The sequence below is a fragment of the Phacochoerus africanus genome, chromosome 1 (assembly GCF_016906955.1).
Source record: "Phacochoerus africanus isolate WHEZ1 chromosome 1, ROS_Pafr_v1, whole genome shotgun sequence".
NCBI lineage: Eukaryota > Metazoa > Chordata > Mammalia > Artiodactyla > Suidae > Phacochoerus > Phacochoerus africanus.
This window is the reverse complement of record NC_062544.1, coordinates 128185964-128201675: the sequence shown is the minus strand read 5'-3', so window position 1 is coordinate 128201675 and position 15712 is coordinate 128185964. Positions and strand designations below refer to the sequence as shown.

The following is a 15712-nucleotide window of genomic DNA, read 5'->3' as shown; positions in this document are numbered from 1 at the left end:
GAACCCGGCTGGTACCCTTGAGAATGTGGGTTTGATCCCTGGCCTCGCTCAGTGGGTTAAGGATCTGGCTTTTGTGTGAGCTGTGGTATAGGTCGCAGATGTGGCAGGGATCCTGCATTGCTGTGGCTGTGGTGTAGTAGGCCAGAAGTTGTAGCTCTGATTCAACCCCTAGCCTGGGAGCCTCCATATGCCTCAGGTGCGGCCATGAAAAGCAAACAACAACAACAGCAACAAAATCTAAGTAGTCTGACCCCAGAGCTCAAGCCATGCCTGTGGGCTCAGTGGTCCAGAGCCCAGACTTGATTAGCCAAACCTGGGTTTGATGGCTGGGCCATAACTACTGGCTAAGCCCTGGAATGAGCTAGTTTCCCTAGCATCTCTCAGGATCAGTTTGCTCATCTGCAAGATGGTGATAACGATGAGAGCTACCTCCTCATCTTTCCCTTCTTCTTCCTTAAGTGGGCCTGCCTGCTGTTCAGAGCTCCTGTGTGTGCTGGTTTATGGCTATCTGGCTAAACAGGTCGCTTCTCAGCAGCTTCTACTTGGCCCCTGAGCTCTGCTTTGGCCTGGGTCCTCACCACCATTCGTGCTGCCTCGCCTGTCTTCCCTCACCCCCTACATAGGCGCGCACACACACACACACACACAGAGGTGGAGGTGCACACACCCATATAAGTGCACACACATGCACACTTAGGTGCGTGCATGCACACACACACACATACATGCATGCACATGAGCAAACGGCTCACAGATCTTTCCAGTATTTTGTTAGGGACCAGAGTGTGACGCCAGTGGGCTGTTCCTTTGCCACCTGTGGGGTAGGTGCATGAGCCCCTTGGGTCCCTGCTCAGCATCCTGTCTTTGCAGGCACCTGGAGTTCAACAGCCTGGCAGAGGTGAACAGTGGCTCGCTCTACGGCCTCACGGCCCTGCACCAGCTCCACCTCAGCAACAACTCCATCTCCCGGATCAACCGTGATGGCTGGAGCTTCTGCCAGAGGCTGCATGAGCTGTGAGTGTCCCTGCTTGGCTCTGTGTGGAATTTAGGGACATGGCCTGGATGGGAAGGCTCTAGAGCCTGGGGAGCTCTTGGCAGCATCCCACAGTACAGTGGCTCAGGGGGCCAGAGCCCCTGCAGAGGAAGAACCGGAGACCTTTTGGGCCCCATTCACCAGAGCTTGACTCCCACCTTACCTCTACTCTGTGGCTCACCTTGGGTTTAGTAGGGCTATTATTGAAGGGTACCTGCTCTGAGAACCTCTGTTCATGTCGCTGCACTACATGACAGGCGTTGGTCTAGTGAGGGGGCCACAGGCAGACCTCTGTGTGCGACCTTGCACGTTCAGTTCCAGACCACCGCAGTGAAGCATGTGCCACATTAAAGCGAGTAATACAGACTTTTAGGTTTCCCTGTACATAGAAAAGTATCTCTCTTTTTTTTTTCTTTTTTAGGGCCATATCTGCAGTACATGGAAGTTCCTTCTGAGGCTGGGGGTCAAATTGGAGCTACAGCTGCTGGCCTACGCCATAGCCACAGCAGCGCAGGATCCGAGCCACATCTGTGACCTACACCACAGTTCATGGCAATCCAGATCCTTGACCCACTGAGCAGTGAGGCCAGGGATCGAACCCACATCCACATGGATACTAGTTGGATTCGTTTCCACTGAGCCACGATGGAAACTCCTAGAAAAGTATTTATGCTATACCGTAGTCTATTAAGAGTGCAATAGCATTATGTCTAAAAAAATGATGTTTAGGAGTTCCCGTTGTGGAGCAGTGGTTAACGAATCTGACTAGGAACCATGAGGTTGTGGGTTCGATCCCTGGCTTTGCTCAGTGGGTTAAGGATCCAGCGTTGCTGTGAGCTGTGGTGTAGGTTGCAGATGCGGTTTGGATCCTGCGTTCCTGTGGCTCTGGCGTAGGCCGGCGGCTATGGCTCTAATTCGACCCCTAGCCTGGGAACCTCCACATGCTGCAAGAGCGGCCCAAGAAATGGCGAAAAGACAAAAAAAAGGAAGAAGAAAAATACCTTCTTGTTAAAAAATGCCATCCATCATCTGACTGCGCAGGGTTGCCGAAACCTTCAATCTGTTAAAAAAAAAAAATGCAACATCTACAAAGTGCAGTAAAGCAAAACACAAGGTATGCCTGTATTTGGGCTCAAACACAGAAATGACAGTGAACCTGAGAGACAGTAATGGCCTGAAGGTTGGGGAATTACGCATGTGTCCTTGCCACTGTCTTTCCCTTAGACATGAGGTGCAGGACCCAGCCCCCCCTCCCCCACCCCGTGCTCTCCCTCGACCTGGTAGTGGGGCTCCCATGCTAACGTGAACGTGTGCCCCCATTTCCTTTAAAGAGATGTCTCGGATAGGGCTCCAGGATGGGACGGGCACCCCTGAGCTGGTGACAGGTTCTCTTCTTGGTGGGAGGGGCTGGGTCCTGGCTGGGTCCTTTCGGGTTGCTGCTCGTGAAAAGCAGCATTGCAGGGACCTGGTAGACACAGCCATGTCCGTTGCTTTTCATCTTATGTCTAGAAGATTGGGTTTTTTTGGAGGAATAAAAAACATCCCAAAAAAGATTCACCAACTACCATGAATACTAGAGTGCCAAGCCTTTGTCTCCCTTATCTGTTTCTTGACCTCACCAGGCAAGTTACGGGAATGTTTAAACTCAGTGTTGAGTCTCACAGCTAGTATTTTTATCTATTCTTCTGTTTTCTCTCCCTTTCCCCTTCCCCCCACTGCCCCAGCTCCCCCACCTCCTTCCCCCTCCAGTCGCTTCTATACCCACCCAACACTGACCTGGAGTTTATATTTTCGGCAAATCCATCACCACCTAATGCAAAAATCAATAGTCTTGCCTCTTTCCCAGAACTGGCTTTCCTTGGAGTCTAAGTGTGCGTGTGTTAGCATTCAACCTTTTGGGTGTAGCTTCCTGACCCTTCCAGGCAGCACAGCTGCACGGGGTTCTCACATGGAATTGGAGGCTCCTGAAAGGCTCTTGGCTCAGGCTGGGACCCTAGGGACCTCCAGGACCTGTGGTTTTCTGTGTCCAACCCCCCATGCTGGAGCCCATGCACTTGCACAGCCTAGGAGGGTGAGTGCACCCCAGTGCTGAGGCAGCAGTGGCGGGGGGCACACCCCCTGTGCCCTTCAGAAGGGGCAGGGAAGGTCACAGGAGTGCGCCCTGACCAGCCTATCACTTTTCCGATAGTAGCAAAGTAACCTTGGAGCCAGACTTAGGCTTGCTTCCCTTCGTGTGTGCCCTACCCCTCCTTTAAAAGGCTAAATTCTTTAATTGCAGGTGAGGATATAATTTTGATCTCCTGCCAACTCATTGCAGCTGACAGACACCATGACTTATTTCTTCAGTAAAGAAAGCCTGCTGGCTTTAAAGACTTACCAGTGTTCTCTGAATTTATTTTCCTTCCTCCTGCCCCAGGCCAGAGTTCCCATCTTTTCTTGATAGATGACCAATATCTAACTAGCCCACCGAGGGCTTTGTCAGGGGTGCAGGGGATGTGCTGGGAGGAAGGAACGTTTCATTCTGATGCTCAGGGAAGGTTTGCAATTGCGTGGGGGATGGGGGTCCCTGTCCTGTTTACAGTAAGGGGTTCATGCTAAGAGGCTGGCTTGGGTGAGCACAGGGAAGTCAGGATGGGAGACTCTAGGCCTGTGTTGCTGCCCAGGTAAGGTTCACACATCAGGGAGGAAGGCTTGTTCCAGGCAGTAGCTAGTGGTGCCCTCTGCTGGCCAATGTTGGGTGGCTGACAGCTCCCTTGTTCACTGTGAGAAACCACTGGGATCCCCTTCACAGAGTCTCAGGCCACAGATGTGAGCGGTCTTGCCTGGCATAAACCAGGACCAGCCATGGACACTAGGTGCATGAAGGGGTTGGAGCCTTGTGGGTCATTGTTGTATGACCTTAATAGTCCTTACAACTTAAAGATCTCCTCCTAGGAGTCAGATTGTAGGGGTATCGGGCCTCAGTGGTTTTCTAGCTATGAGACCATTCTGTCCTCAGGATTCCTGTGGGTGTCCCTTCCCACTGGGACCCAGATGACTGGCCAACTGTGGCTCCATGTTTGGAAGAGGAGAGGGAGGGCCATCCCCTGCCATCTCATGGTGATGTTTGCTTTCCCCTCCCCTTCCTCAGGATTCTGTCCTTCAATAATCTGACCCGGCTGGATGAGGAGAGCCTGGCCGACCTGAGTAGCTTGAGCATCCTGCGCCTCAGCCATAATTCCATCAGTCACATCGCAGAAGGCGCCTTCAGGGGACTCAAAAGCCTCCGTGTCTTGTACGTCTTCATTGTTGGGTTGATGGGAGAATAGAGCAGACCAGCTGCTTCACTAAATTCCTTTCTCGCTGGTATCAAGTCAGAATTGGATCCAGAGCTCACATGTGATGTGTGCAGGGTCTCAAACTTTCATGTAATAGGAACAAGAACTGGTTGAGGAGGAAAAGGTCCCTCATTCCCATCCAGGGTGGTGCCTAAAGTGACGATGACAAAGAGCTCTGGTCACCACGCGCTGGTTCTCGCAGTGCCTTGGCAGTCAATCCTGCTTCTCCTGGCCTCCCACTGCGGACTCCAGGACAGCGGCCGTAGGGCCATCTTTCCCATTTTGAGCCTTCCTGATGCAACTTCCAACTTTAAGTCCTGAATATGTTTTTACCTGAGCCGTGGCAAACACCGAGGCTCCTGTCTAGGGCTGGCATCAGCATTCCTGTAGTGCACCTGAGTCCAGGACACCTGCTTCCAGGAGAGGTGACTGGGGAGTACTGGGTCTCGCCCTAAGCCTTCTCTGGGTCGTTTAACAAAACAGAGGTGGCCGTGTCATTTCCCTCTAAGTTCTCAACGAGGTGGGGAAAGTTGCCAGAAGTTGCTGTGGGGTGCTTTTCTAGGACTTAGAATTTTTTAGTTGTGGGTTTCTGAGAACTTCCAGCCAATAGAGAAAAACCAGCTATTTTAGGGGCGGGGGTGGGGGGCATTTGGATTTGAGCAGACAGTGGCTGCCATGGGTTCTGAGGCCTCCTTCCCAGAAAGAGCGGCCTGTTCGGGAGTGACAGGGCGGAAGGACTTTGCACTTGCACCTGGCAGAGCGAACAGAGATTATTAATGCCAGGCCGTCGTTGGGGAGCGTGAAAGAGCCCAGATGCCAGGCTATTCAAGCCGAGGTCAGCCTCCAAGCCCTTGCAGGGCTGCATAACAAGGCTGGAACGTTTAGACTGAGCGGGCCAGAGAAAAGAGAAAATCCTTGGCAGCCACGGTGAGGAGCAAGGGGACAGGCACACAAAGCTGGGTCCGGGCTTTTCAGTATGAAGATGATAGGGAGGAACCCGCGGCAGGAGGAGTCCCTTCAGAAGTCTTGGAGTCACAGCACTCTGAGCTTCCTGCTGTAAAGTGAAGGTCACAGCGAGCAGCATTTCACTCTGCAGGCCGTGCTCCCCTCCCTGCTGGAGCTCACAGGAGCCAAGAGCACCATCCCTTTCTGTTCCTGGCCTGCCTCTGCTGCAGGGGCTCAGGAGAGGAGGGCGGAGGAGACCTTGTGGAAAGTTGGAGGGGGCCAACCCAGGGGCCTGGTCGCCAGGTGGGGCGTCTCGCCTGGCTCGGTGACCTGCCCTTGGAAGCTGGGGGAGGAAGCTGAGTCATCGGCCTTGTGATTTGTGCTGCTGGAGAAGACTCGGCTCAGAAGTTGGCCCCATGCTCCAATCCTGGCAAGTGGGTCACAAGGCTGACTCAGCACCCAGATGTCATCCCTGGCAGGGAGTCAGCACCTGTGCAGGCCCCAGGCAGGGGGAGACGGGGGCTCCAGGCTCCAGACCCACCTGCCAGCCTAGATGTGGGTCAGGGAGGGCCCTAGGCAGGGGCCTCTTTTTTCCTTGTCGCTTTTCTCCAGTGCCTTCTGCATTTTCCTGGTCAAGTTCAGAAAAGGGCCCCTGGGTGGTGTGAAAGCAGGCAGGAACCTTAGGGAACTTTTCGGGTTCCTTCTCAGAGCAGAGGCCAGAAGTCTGCTCTTGGGGCAGAATCAAAAGCATGCTTTCCCATGGGCCATCTGCAGCCCTTCCCTGGGTCTGGCTGAGCCTACTGGGGAGCGGCAGATGCAGCCAGGAAGCTGCTAGTCTGTGACACATGTCAGCTTTGTTGAGTGCCTGAGAAAGCCAGGCTACAGGGCAGGGGGTGCCTGCTAGTCACGCCTCTCAGCACAACCTGACATTATGTCTGGGCATCTAGAACATGTCAAGATGTTTTGAGCTTCCAAGTGACAGACTGGGCAGTGAGCCTTCTGTCCATCTCCTTCCTAGGGAGCTGGACCACAACGAGATTTCGGGCACCATCGAAGACACCAGTGGCGCCTTCACAGGGCTGGACAGCCTCAGCAAGCTGTGAGTATCTGGGCCCTGGGAGGTCCCTTACAGCCCTGCCGCCACCACCCCCGTTCTGGGCTCTCCCACGGCACCACTGGCTCCTTTATCTTCTCTTGTTGTGGAAGAGGCATCTGCACAGGAGAGCAGCCCCCAGGACTGCGTACCCACGAGGCGGGGGCCCTGCTTCCAGGAAATGTCAGGCACAGCAGCGACTATCAAGAGTTTTTGCAGAAACCAAAGTCTGGACCCCAAAATCCACATGGGAGAAACGAAGGCCTCTTCATGGCTGTGTCATCCAAAGAACTGGACGTGGGGAAGGGGTGAGGGTGACCCCTGCAGCGGCTGGACCTTGCTAATGAAAAGTATCAAGGTTCTAGCTTTCCCTTGTTATCGGAGGTGCTCAGGCCTGCAGGCTCCTTGTAACCCTGGGCGTTGGTTTTTCCGGGGCTGGAGAGCTGGTGTTTGACCTGTTGGATCTTCTCTACTGTTCAGTTCTTAAGTGATGTGAAAAGAGCCCAGTTTGTTCTTTGATCAAAGGAACCTTGCCCTCTTACCCAATCTCTAGAAGTTTTAAACATCTGAAGCCAAGTAACTCTTGATGGTTTTGAGTCTCAGGTAGTGTTTTTGTTGTCATTTCTGATCTTCAACAGAAACAATCATTACCAAGGGTAATATAGTAGCTGTTTTTTATTCACAGTTTCCGGTGTTTGAGGTTTGTTTTTTTAAGCTCCTGTACTTTGCTAGTTATTCTCTGAGGCATGTGTGTCTTATATCTAACTGTCTCAGGAGGGCAGGCTGTGTTATGCAGTTCTTCTGTAGTTGGGGACACCAAGGTGAAGGGATTGTGCCCAAGACCACACAGCTGGCCGGTGGCAGGGCCAGGAGTCACCTGTCTGCCTTGAAGCCCATGTTGTAGCTCCCCTGTCCTACCCCTTTCTTCGTCTTACCAGCGCTTTGTGCAGATGCTGCCCAGGAGCATGCAGGAGTGGGGGTGGGAGGTGGTGTTAGTGTTTACTAGCCACTCGAGGGAGGGTTTGTATGAGGACAAGACACAAAATGGTCACTGCTCCGTGTTCCCCAGCCTGTCTTGGTGATGGCAAGCCAGGGAGAGCACGCGTATAAAGTAAATATTTTAAAAGCAGCAGCGGAGGGCGAAGCTCCAGAAAAGCCTCTGATGGGAGGGTCTTGCCATACTATAAAGGTTTCCAATTTGTTTTGAAAAGTGGGGTTTTTCACACCTTTGATGCTCTGGGGCTTCTGAGTGAGCGTAAGCGATTTTGGATCCCTGAGCCTCCTGTCTCTTCTGGAGCATCCTGTGTTCTGATAGTGGGTCACACATACCTGTCAGCCTTCTTTTTCTCCCCTGAGAAAATACTTCTTTCTCCACCTCCTGAGCCCTTTACCCAGCAAGCTTGGGAAGAGGCAGGACAGCACAGTGAGGTGGGACAGAGGACTGTCATTGACCACAGGAGCTCCACGCTCTGATGTGGCGGCTGGGGGCACAGACAGTGGGCACCTGGCAGCTGTTGAGCACAAGCCTCACTCTTCAGCACCTTGCCTGGCTTCAGTGTAACTGAGGGGGGTCAGGGTGGGGTCCTGTGTGGGGCGTGTCCCTGCTGTGGAACCCGGAGCCGTTTCTTGGGCGTCTTAGCTTCCAGGAGGCTCTTTATTGCCAGGTAAGGGGCAGCAACTCTTGAGGGCAGTGGGGCTTCTGGTTTTGCATAAACCAGCTCCTACAGTCTATAGCCTGGAGCCTCCTTCCCGGTTGCTTGCTGTCTGTCCCCATCATTTTCTCCTTTGTAAAATCCCAGAAGTCAGCATGGGCGTCTGTGTCCCTCACTTGTGCTGAGCTGCTTGATACGGGCTCTGTGGAAGCATGGGGTGACCCTGACCTCTAAGTGTCCAGTGTCCTTCTGCCGAGCCCCACTTGTCAGGATCTGGGGGCTGGGGGCTCTTGTATGTGTTTCCAAAAAACAGAGAGATACACACAGTTGTGAAATTGGGACAGTAACAACACTTAACATGATTAAATATATGCAGTCACTTAGGTGAAATGGCATTATGATTATTTTGCAAAAGAAACAACCCTTTCTTGGATAAAAAGAACATGATGGGATGCACATTCCCAGTGGTCCAGCTGGGCTGGGAATGGGAAGTGGGCAGAAATGAAACAGGATTGGCACAAGGATGACGACTAGCTGTGTGACGGGCATGTGGGGCTAATGACACTCTTTTGTGTCTATGATGGTGTATGAAGTTGCCACGTTAAAAGCAATAAAGGAAGGCAGATGCTTTCCCTCAAAGCTAGTGAATATCTCCAGTTAAAACCACTGTGTGCTGGGAGTTCCCTGGTGGTCTAGTAGTTAGGACTCAGCACTTTCACCACTGTAGCCCAAGCTCAGTCCCTGGTCTGGAACTGATCCCATATCAAGTTGCTGCATGTGACCAAAACCACTGTGAGCAGCATCTGGAGGCTCTTCTCCCCTGTGAGGTGGCTGGCCCTGCGAGGCACTGGCCTTCTGGTTTTGCATGAACCGGCCCATGTCGTACATAGCCCAGAGTAAAGGGAAGAGGTGCCGCTCATGCTCTAGTCTCTCTGCAGGGCACTACCTGGATGCCCTGCATCATGACTGTCAAACTGCGTTGCCCCGTTTGAGTGGCCCGCTGGCAAGTCTCTTGGCCCCTCTAGATGTGGGGGTCTGTTCCCCCCCTTCAGAAGCTGCCAGGCCATGCCGTGGGCTGCTGCAGCTTGGAGTCCCTTGGACCTGGGTGGCACGGCCATGGAAGCACCTGTGGGCTAGAGGCCAGGGGTCTCCCTCCGACGAGAAAGTGGGCTCGCTCCCTGGCCTGTGCTCACTTGGTTGAGGACCTAGGGTCCTCCCTGCCCTGCTCGAGGCCAGACCAGAAGTAAAACGTTTTCCAGGAAAGGAACAAGTGAGCACCTGAGCCGAGCAGCCTGTTCTGCCCTTACCGGAAGGAAGGGACCATACACCCATTGTGTATGGTTCTTCATCCTGGGGCTTCCTGGCGAGGTGTTAATACTCTCACCCACCCACCTGGCCCCCTTCTAGAATGTTTATGGGACACCTGCTGGGGGCCCACAGAGCGTCATAGTGTGTACAAGGGAAGGGAGGATTTCTGGGGCACAAGTGAGCTGCAGAGGTGCATTCAGTCACTTGTGTGCACAACTGGATGCAGGTGCCTCACCATGGTTCCAGCTCTCTGTGGCGTTCCTGGGGGCGGGGGCTGAATGTCACAGTGGTGGCCTGTGCCTTGCAGTCTTCAGGGGGTGAAGGCTGCCTGGAAGGCCCTTGGCTGGGTTGGTTTGGGATGAGGGAGAAAGTGTGATAGGCTGATTCCCATAGCTGCTGTCTGCTCCAAGTCAGTGGTGTGGAGAATTGTGGGCCCGCTGTCCCTTCTCTGGGAGCCCGTGATCAGGTGCCCACTAGCACGTGGGACAGAGTGGCCTCCTCCTGGCTCCCAGACCTAGCTCCCCTCTCCCTACACAGCGGCTGTTAGCCGAGCCTCAGCCTCCACCCTCAGACCTCTGCTGGGGGAATGTGAGGACCTATTTTAATCCACCAACAGGACAATTCGCCTCCTGCATAATTGAGAATTTGAGAATTTGTTTTATTGCTGTTATCACCATTAGAAGTAACAGCCTGCCCCGTGTTGTAAAAGAGGTCAACGTGACTAATATTTAACGGGTGAAATAAAGCACAGCATTTTTCCTGGATCTCCTTGACGGAAGATTTCACTAAACAATCCAGTACGTTCTACTAGGATCTGGAGCCCACACTGACTTGGCCCGGGGGGATCTGAGTAAGTGAGAGGTTGGCAGCGCTCTCAGAAGTGCCGGGCTCCGGTGCCCATGGGCTGGGGCCGGCTGCTCTGGTGAGGGAACCCAGTTAGCACAGCCACTGGGCTTCCAGGTATTGGGGTTTTTTGTTTTAGAATAAAAGCTTTAGACCAACAGCAGTTGTGGAAACTCTTTCAGGATGAGATTATTTCCATGTCCATGCTGACTATCTCCGAGGGAAGGAACAGGCAAAGGGGTCTTTGGCCTTTGTGCTCCTCTACCCTCTGGAGGCTGGTGACAGAGCTGGTGTGGTCAAGGGCAGAGCTCAGAGTTCCTGATGGGACTGCTTCAGCTGAGGACCCAGGAACACGGAGTCTATCCTGACTCAGGGGTGGGGCATCCCTGTGGTCCAGCTGCCTCCTTTGTCACCTGGCGTGGTCTGTGTTCTCTCCATGTGGTCCTGTGTTCCTGGAAGCAGCCTCCTGGTACTGGCCTCCATGGCCCCAGGAGCCCTTTGCAGTTAGGCAGGAGCTCGGGGCACAGGTGGTGAGCATTGCCAGGCTGCCCTGCCATCTTTGGTTTTCTTCAGGGCTCATGTTTCTTTCCTCTTTGGGGGAAGAGGTTGATGCTTTCTGGTTTCCTTTGTGAGTCCCCATGTTTGTTTGTTTTTTACTCAGTGAATTTTATTATGTTTATAGTTGTGCAACCATGATAACAACCAATTTTACATGTCCATCCCAAACCCCCAGCCCATCCCTCCCCTTCCAACAGGTCTCCTTTGGAAACCATAAGTTTTTCAAAGTCTGTGAGTCAGTTTCTTTTCTGCAAAGAAATTCATTGTAACCCTTTTTTAGATTCCACATATAAGTGATAGCATATGACATTGGTGTCTTACTGTCTAACTTCACTTAGCATGATAATTTCTAGGTCCATCCATGTTGCTGCAAATGCCATTATCTATTTACTTTTAATGGCTGAGTAATGTTCCATGGTGTATATGTACCATGTCTTCTTTATCCACTCCTCTGTTGATGGGCATTTAGGTTGTTTCCATGTGTTGGCTATTGTATATAGTGCTGCCATGAACACTGGAGTGCATGTATCTTTTCGATTCATGGTTTTCTCTGGATAGATGCCCAGGAGTGGGATTGCTGGATCAAATGGTAATTGCATTTTTAGTTTTTTGAGGAATTTCCATACTCTTTTCCATGGTGGTTGCACCAATATACATTCCCACCAATAGTGCAAGAGGGTTCCCTTTTCTGCACACCCTCTCCAGTATTTATTGTTTGTAGATTTTTTGATGTTGGCCATTCTGCTTGTGTAAGGTAGTACCTTATAGTAGCTTTAATTTGCATTTCTCTAATAATTAGTGATGTTGAATATCTTTTCTTGTATTTTTTGGCCGTCTATAAGTCTTTGGAGAATTGTCTATTTAGATCTTTTGCCCATTTTTTGGTGGGTTTTTTTTTTTTTTTTTTTTTTTGGTACTGAGCTGAAGAAGGTGATTACATATATTTTGGAGATGAATCCCTTATCAGTCACTTCATTTGCAAAGCTTTTCTCCCATTTTGTGGGTTGTCTTCTCGTTTTGTTTAGGGTTTCCTTTGCTGTGCAAAAACAAATAGGTCCCATTTGTTTGTTTTTGTTTTTGTTGTCATTACTCTAGGAGGTATATCTGAGAAGATACTGCTGAGGTTTATGTCAGAAAGTGGCCTATGTTTTCCTCGAAGTGTTTTACAGTATCTGCTGTTATGTTTAAGTCTTTAATCCATTTTGAGTTTATTTTTGTGTATGGTGTTAGGAAGTGTTGTAATTTCTTTTACATGTAGCTGTCCAGTTTTCCCAGCACCACTTATTGAAGGGACTGTTTTTTCTGTATTGTATATTCTCGCCTCCCTTGTCATAGATTAGTTGACCATAGGTTTGTGGGTTTAATTCTGGGCTTTCTATCGTGTTCCACTGATGTATATTTTTGTCTTTGTACCAGTACCATACTGTTTTGATGACTGTAGCTTTGTAGTATAGTCTGTAGTCAGGGAGTCTGATTCCTCCAGCTCCATTTTTTTTTCCTCAGGGTGGCTTTGGCTATTCTATGTCTTTTGTGCTTCCAAACAAACTTCAAAATATTTTTTTCTACTTTTGTGAAAAATGCCATTGGTAATTTAAAAGGGATTACATTGAATCTGTAGATTGCCTTTGGTAATATAGTCATTTTGATAATATTGATTTTTCTAATCCATGAGCATGATATCTTTCCATCTACTTGTGTCATCTTGGGTATCTTTCATCATCATCTTATAGTTTTCAGAGTATAGGTCTTTTGTCTCTTTAGGTAGGTTTATTCCTAGGTATTTTATTCTTTTTGATGTGATGGTAAATGGAATTGTTTCCCTAATTTCTCTTTCTGATCTTTCATTGTTAGTAGATAGAAATGCAGTCAATTTCTATGGATTAATAATTTTCTATCCTGCAACTTTACCAAATTCATTGATGAGTTCTAACAGTTTTCTGGTAATGTCTTTAAGATTTTCTAGGTATAGTGTCATGTCATCTGCAAACAGTGACAGTTTTAGTTCTCCTTTCCAGTTTGGATTCCTTTATTGTGGGTCCCCATGTTAACCCAAGTCTCAAGGTAGAGCTGACCCTCCTCTGAAAGTCGAGATCATTCCACTTTTTCGTAGAGGGATCTCGGCACGGCATTCCCTGTCCTAGTGAGGGGCTGAGCCCACTTGCCTTTTTCTAAGGCTGTCTGTCCTGACCACCTGCACTTGGTGCCTGGGGGACCCCATCCTAGCCCTGCAGCTCTGAGACTTTCAGGAGCCGGCTCCCAGCAGCCCCCGTCTTTCTTAACCTGCCCTTTGGAGAATCCTGGTGGTGACCACAGTCAGAGAGCCCTGTCCTTGTCAGCATTACCTTAGGCATTGGCTGGCAGAGTTTCCCGTGCTGGCTGCAGTTAGACGGAACACCTTGGGGGTCTCTCAGCTGAGCCTCTGATAACAAGAAGGGAAAGCTGGAACCTTGATGCCTATCCCCCCTTCCCCACATCCAGTCCTTTGGATGACACAGCTGTGAAGAGGCCTTTGTTTCTCCCATGTGGATTGTGGGGGCCAGACTTTGGTTTCTGCAAAAACTTTTTTTTTTTTGTCTTTTTAGGGCCATACCTGTGGCATATGGAGGTTGCTAGTCTAGGGGTTGAATTGGAGCTACAGCCGCTGGCCTGTGCCATAGCCACAGCAACGTGAGATCCAAGCCAAGTCTGCGACCTACACCACAGCTCATGGCTACACTGGATCTTTAAGCCACAGAGCGAGGCCAGGGATCAAACCCGCGACATTACCACTGTTGGGTTCGTTACCACTGAGCCAAGATGGGAACTCTGGTTTCTGCAAAAACTCCTGACCGTCACTGCTGTGATTGGCAATTCCTGGAAGCAGGGCCCCCTCCTCGTGGGAAGGCAGTCTGGGCACAGGCATTAGATACCGTTGGGGGCTGACCTTTGAGGACCAGTCTAGGTTGGATTTAGTGAATCTGGGGCACTGGCATCGTTTAAAATCCGGGCTTTTGCTAAAGAGCTGAGGGGCCTTCTCTTAGCAGGGGTACAGCTCGCTGTGCCTGCGTCCTGACTGCAGCAAAGAGCCAGGCAGCCATCTCCCTGGATGCCCTTTGTCCTGCCTTCTTGCCTCCTTTGGGGACCTTTATCCTCAGGGTGCCGTTTTCAGAAGTGGCTGGTAGTTTTTAGTTGCACGAGTTTTCATTGCTTCTCTGACTCTGCTTCCTCTCACTGGAGCAGAGCTCAGCCTCCTCCCCCGACAGGAGGCTGTGGCTACACCCCCACCCCTACCCCACCTGTGGGTGGTCCTTGCAGAGAGGCAGCCCAGGCCGAACAAGGTGATTTCCATTTAGCACCGCAAGGGGCCTTTTGGCGAGACAGTGCATGCAATTCCTACCTGTCATCACTGTTAAATTCTAATAAAGATAAAGGTATTTCATTTCAGAAGGGGGAGGGCCCGCATACTTCAGACGCATAATCTCAGCGCAGGTCAGATTTCCACCTGCCTCCCTGGACAGAATTATCAGATGGCACCACTCTAATTGTGTGTTCTCTATCTCCCCCTCTCCCTTGTTGTCCCCCCTTTTCCCCACCCCCATCTCCCTGACCCCCCATTTCTGGATGTTTGGAAACTGCAGAACTCTGTTTGGAAATAAGATCAAGTCTGTGGCTAAGAGAGCATTCTCGGGGCTGGAAGGCCTTGAGCACCTGTGAGTATCTTGCCAGACCTTCCCTGACCTGCAGGCCTGCCAGACGTGGCTGCTGGGGGAAGTCTGCTCGCAATTTAATCGCATCTTTGTAAACCAAGAAACAGGCTATTTGGAAACGCCAGCTGCTTCCTTCTCATTATAAGTCAGCTTCAACTTTGGCCTTCATCCTGCCTATGCCAGGGACCGTTATGGACATATGGCCTCTTGGTGTTCAGAGAAATGCCCGGCTACCCGACTGCCAGGCACTGCTCGGGCCCTGGGCCCCCTTACCCTTCCACCAGGATGCTTGATCCTGCCTCAGCTGGAGCCTCCCCCAGAGCACCTCAGCTGGGGACATGGTGGGCTTAGCTGGGAGCTTTCCTTCCAATGTGTTCAGCTCTGAGAGCCTGGACAGAGGAGCCTAGAGCCAGCCCTGCCATGTTCCTGTTCTCACCCTCTGAGGCGGATGCCTCTGGTACTTGATTCTTAGTGAATTTTGTTGTTGAATCCACTACAACCTTAATTCTCTTGGGAAATTTTGCCTGTCGACTTGCTGAGCAGGCCTGGACTTAGCTTTGCTGCTGCCCTTAAGGCTGGCTTGCTTCTCAAGTTATTCCATGTGCTTGTATCAACATAGGTGACATAATAGCTACTTACGGTGGACTTGGGACATCGGCCATACCAGGGCTGTCAGGAAAAACCCCCCGAGTGTCTTGGCTCAAACATGCGGTTGTCTTGAAGGATACCTGGGAGTTTCTTTGCCCAAAGAATGTTCTTTTGCAGGAACCTTGGCGAGAATGCAATCAGATCTGTCCAGTTTGATGCCTTCGTGAAGATGAAGAATCTCAAAGAGCTGTAAGTGTTTGGGAATCCATGGCGTGATTAACATATGAGTAGAGGGTTTCAGAGTAAGAAGCACCTTCATTGCGTTATGCCTCATTTTATATGATGGTTGTGATTGTTTATAACTGTAAGTTAAATTGTCTTTTTGTAAAAAATGTCCTATGGGGACTTATTCTGGATCAGGGGTCAGTACATTTTTTCTTACAGGGGCACAGTAAATATTTTCAGCATTGTGGACCACAGGGCCTCTGTCATGACAACTTGACTCTTGTAGCAGAAAGCAGCCATAAATAATACATAAGTAAATGGGTGTGGCTGTCTGCCTATAAATTCTTATTTACAAAAACAGCCAGTGGGGCCTGTAGGCTGTAGTTGACTAAACCACTCTTCTAGATGATGGAAAAGAAACTCTCTTCTAGAAAATAGATAGTCATCTCTTGAATTATGTAAAG

The 15712-nt window shown here is 50.6% G+C and overlaps 1 protein-coding gene across 3 annotated transcripts in view; it reads left to right on the top strand.

Annotated features, from left to right (window-relative positions):
• LRIG1 (leucine rich repeats and immunoglobulin like domains 1) overlaps positions 1-15712 on the top strand; it is a 116988-nt gene that overhangs the window by 86032 nt on the left and 15244 nt on the right. For all 3 annotated transcript variants that reach the window (XM_047778829.1, XM_047778839.1, XM_047778848.1), the window contains exons 7-11: positions 871-1014; positions 4164-4307; positions 6314-6394; positions 14367-14438; positions 15201-15272. In XM_047778829.1, the coding sequence (XP_047634785.1) occupies positions 871-1014; positions 4164-4307; positions 6314-6394; positions 14367-14438; positions 15201-15272 (513 nt within the window). The remainder of the gene's footprint in view (positions 1-870; positions 1015-4163; positions 4308-6313; positions 6395-14366; positions 14439-15200; positions 15273-15712) is intronic.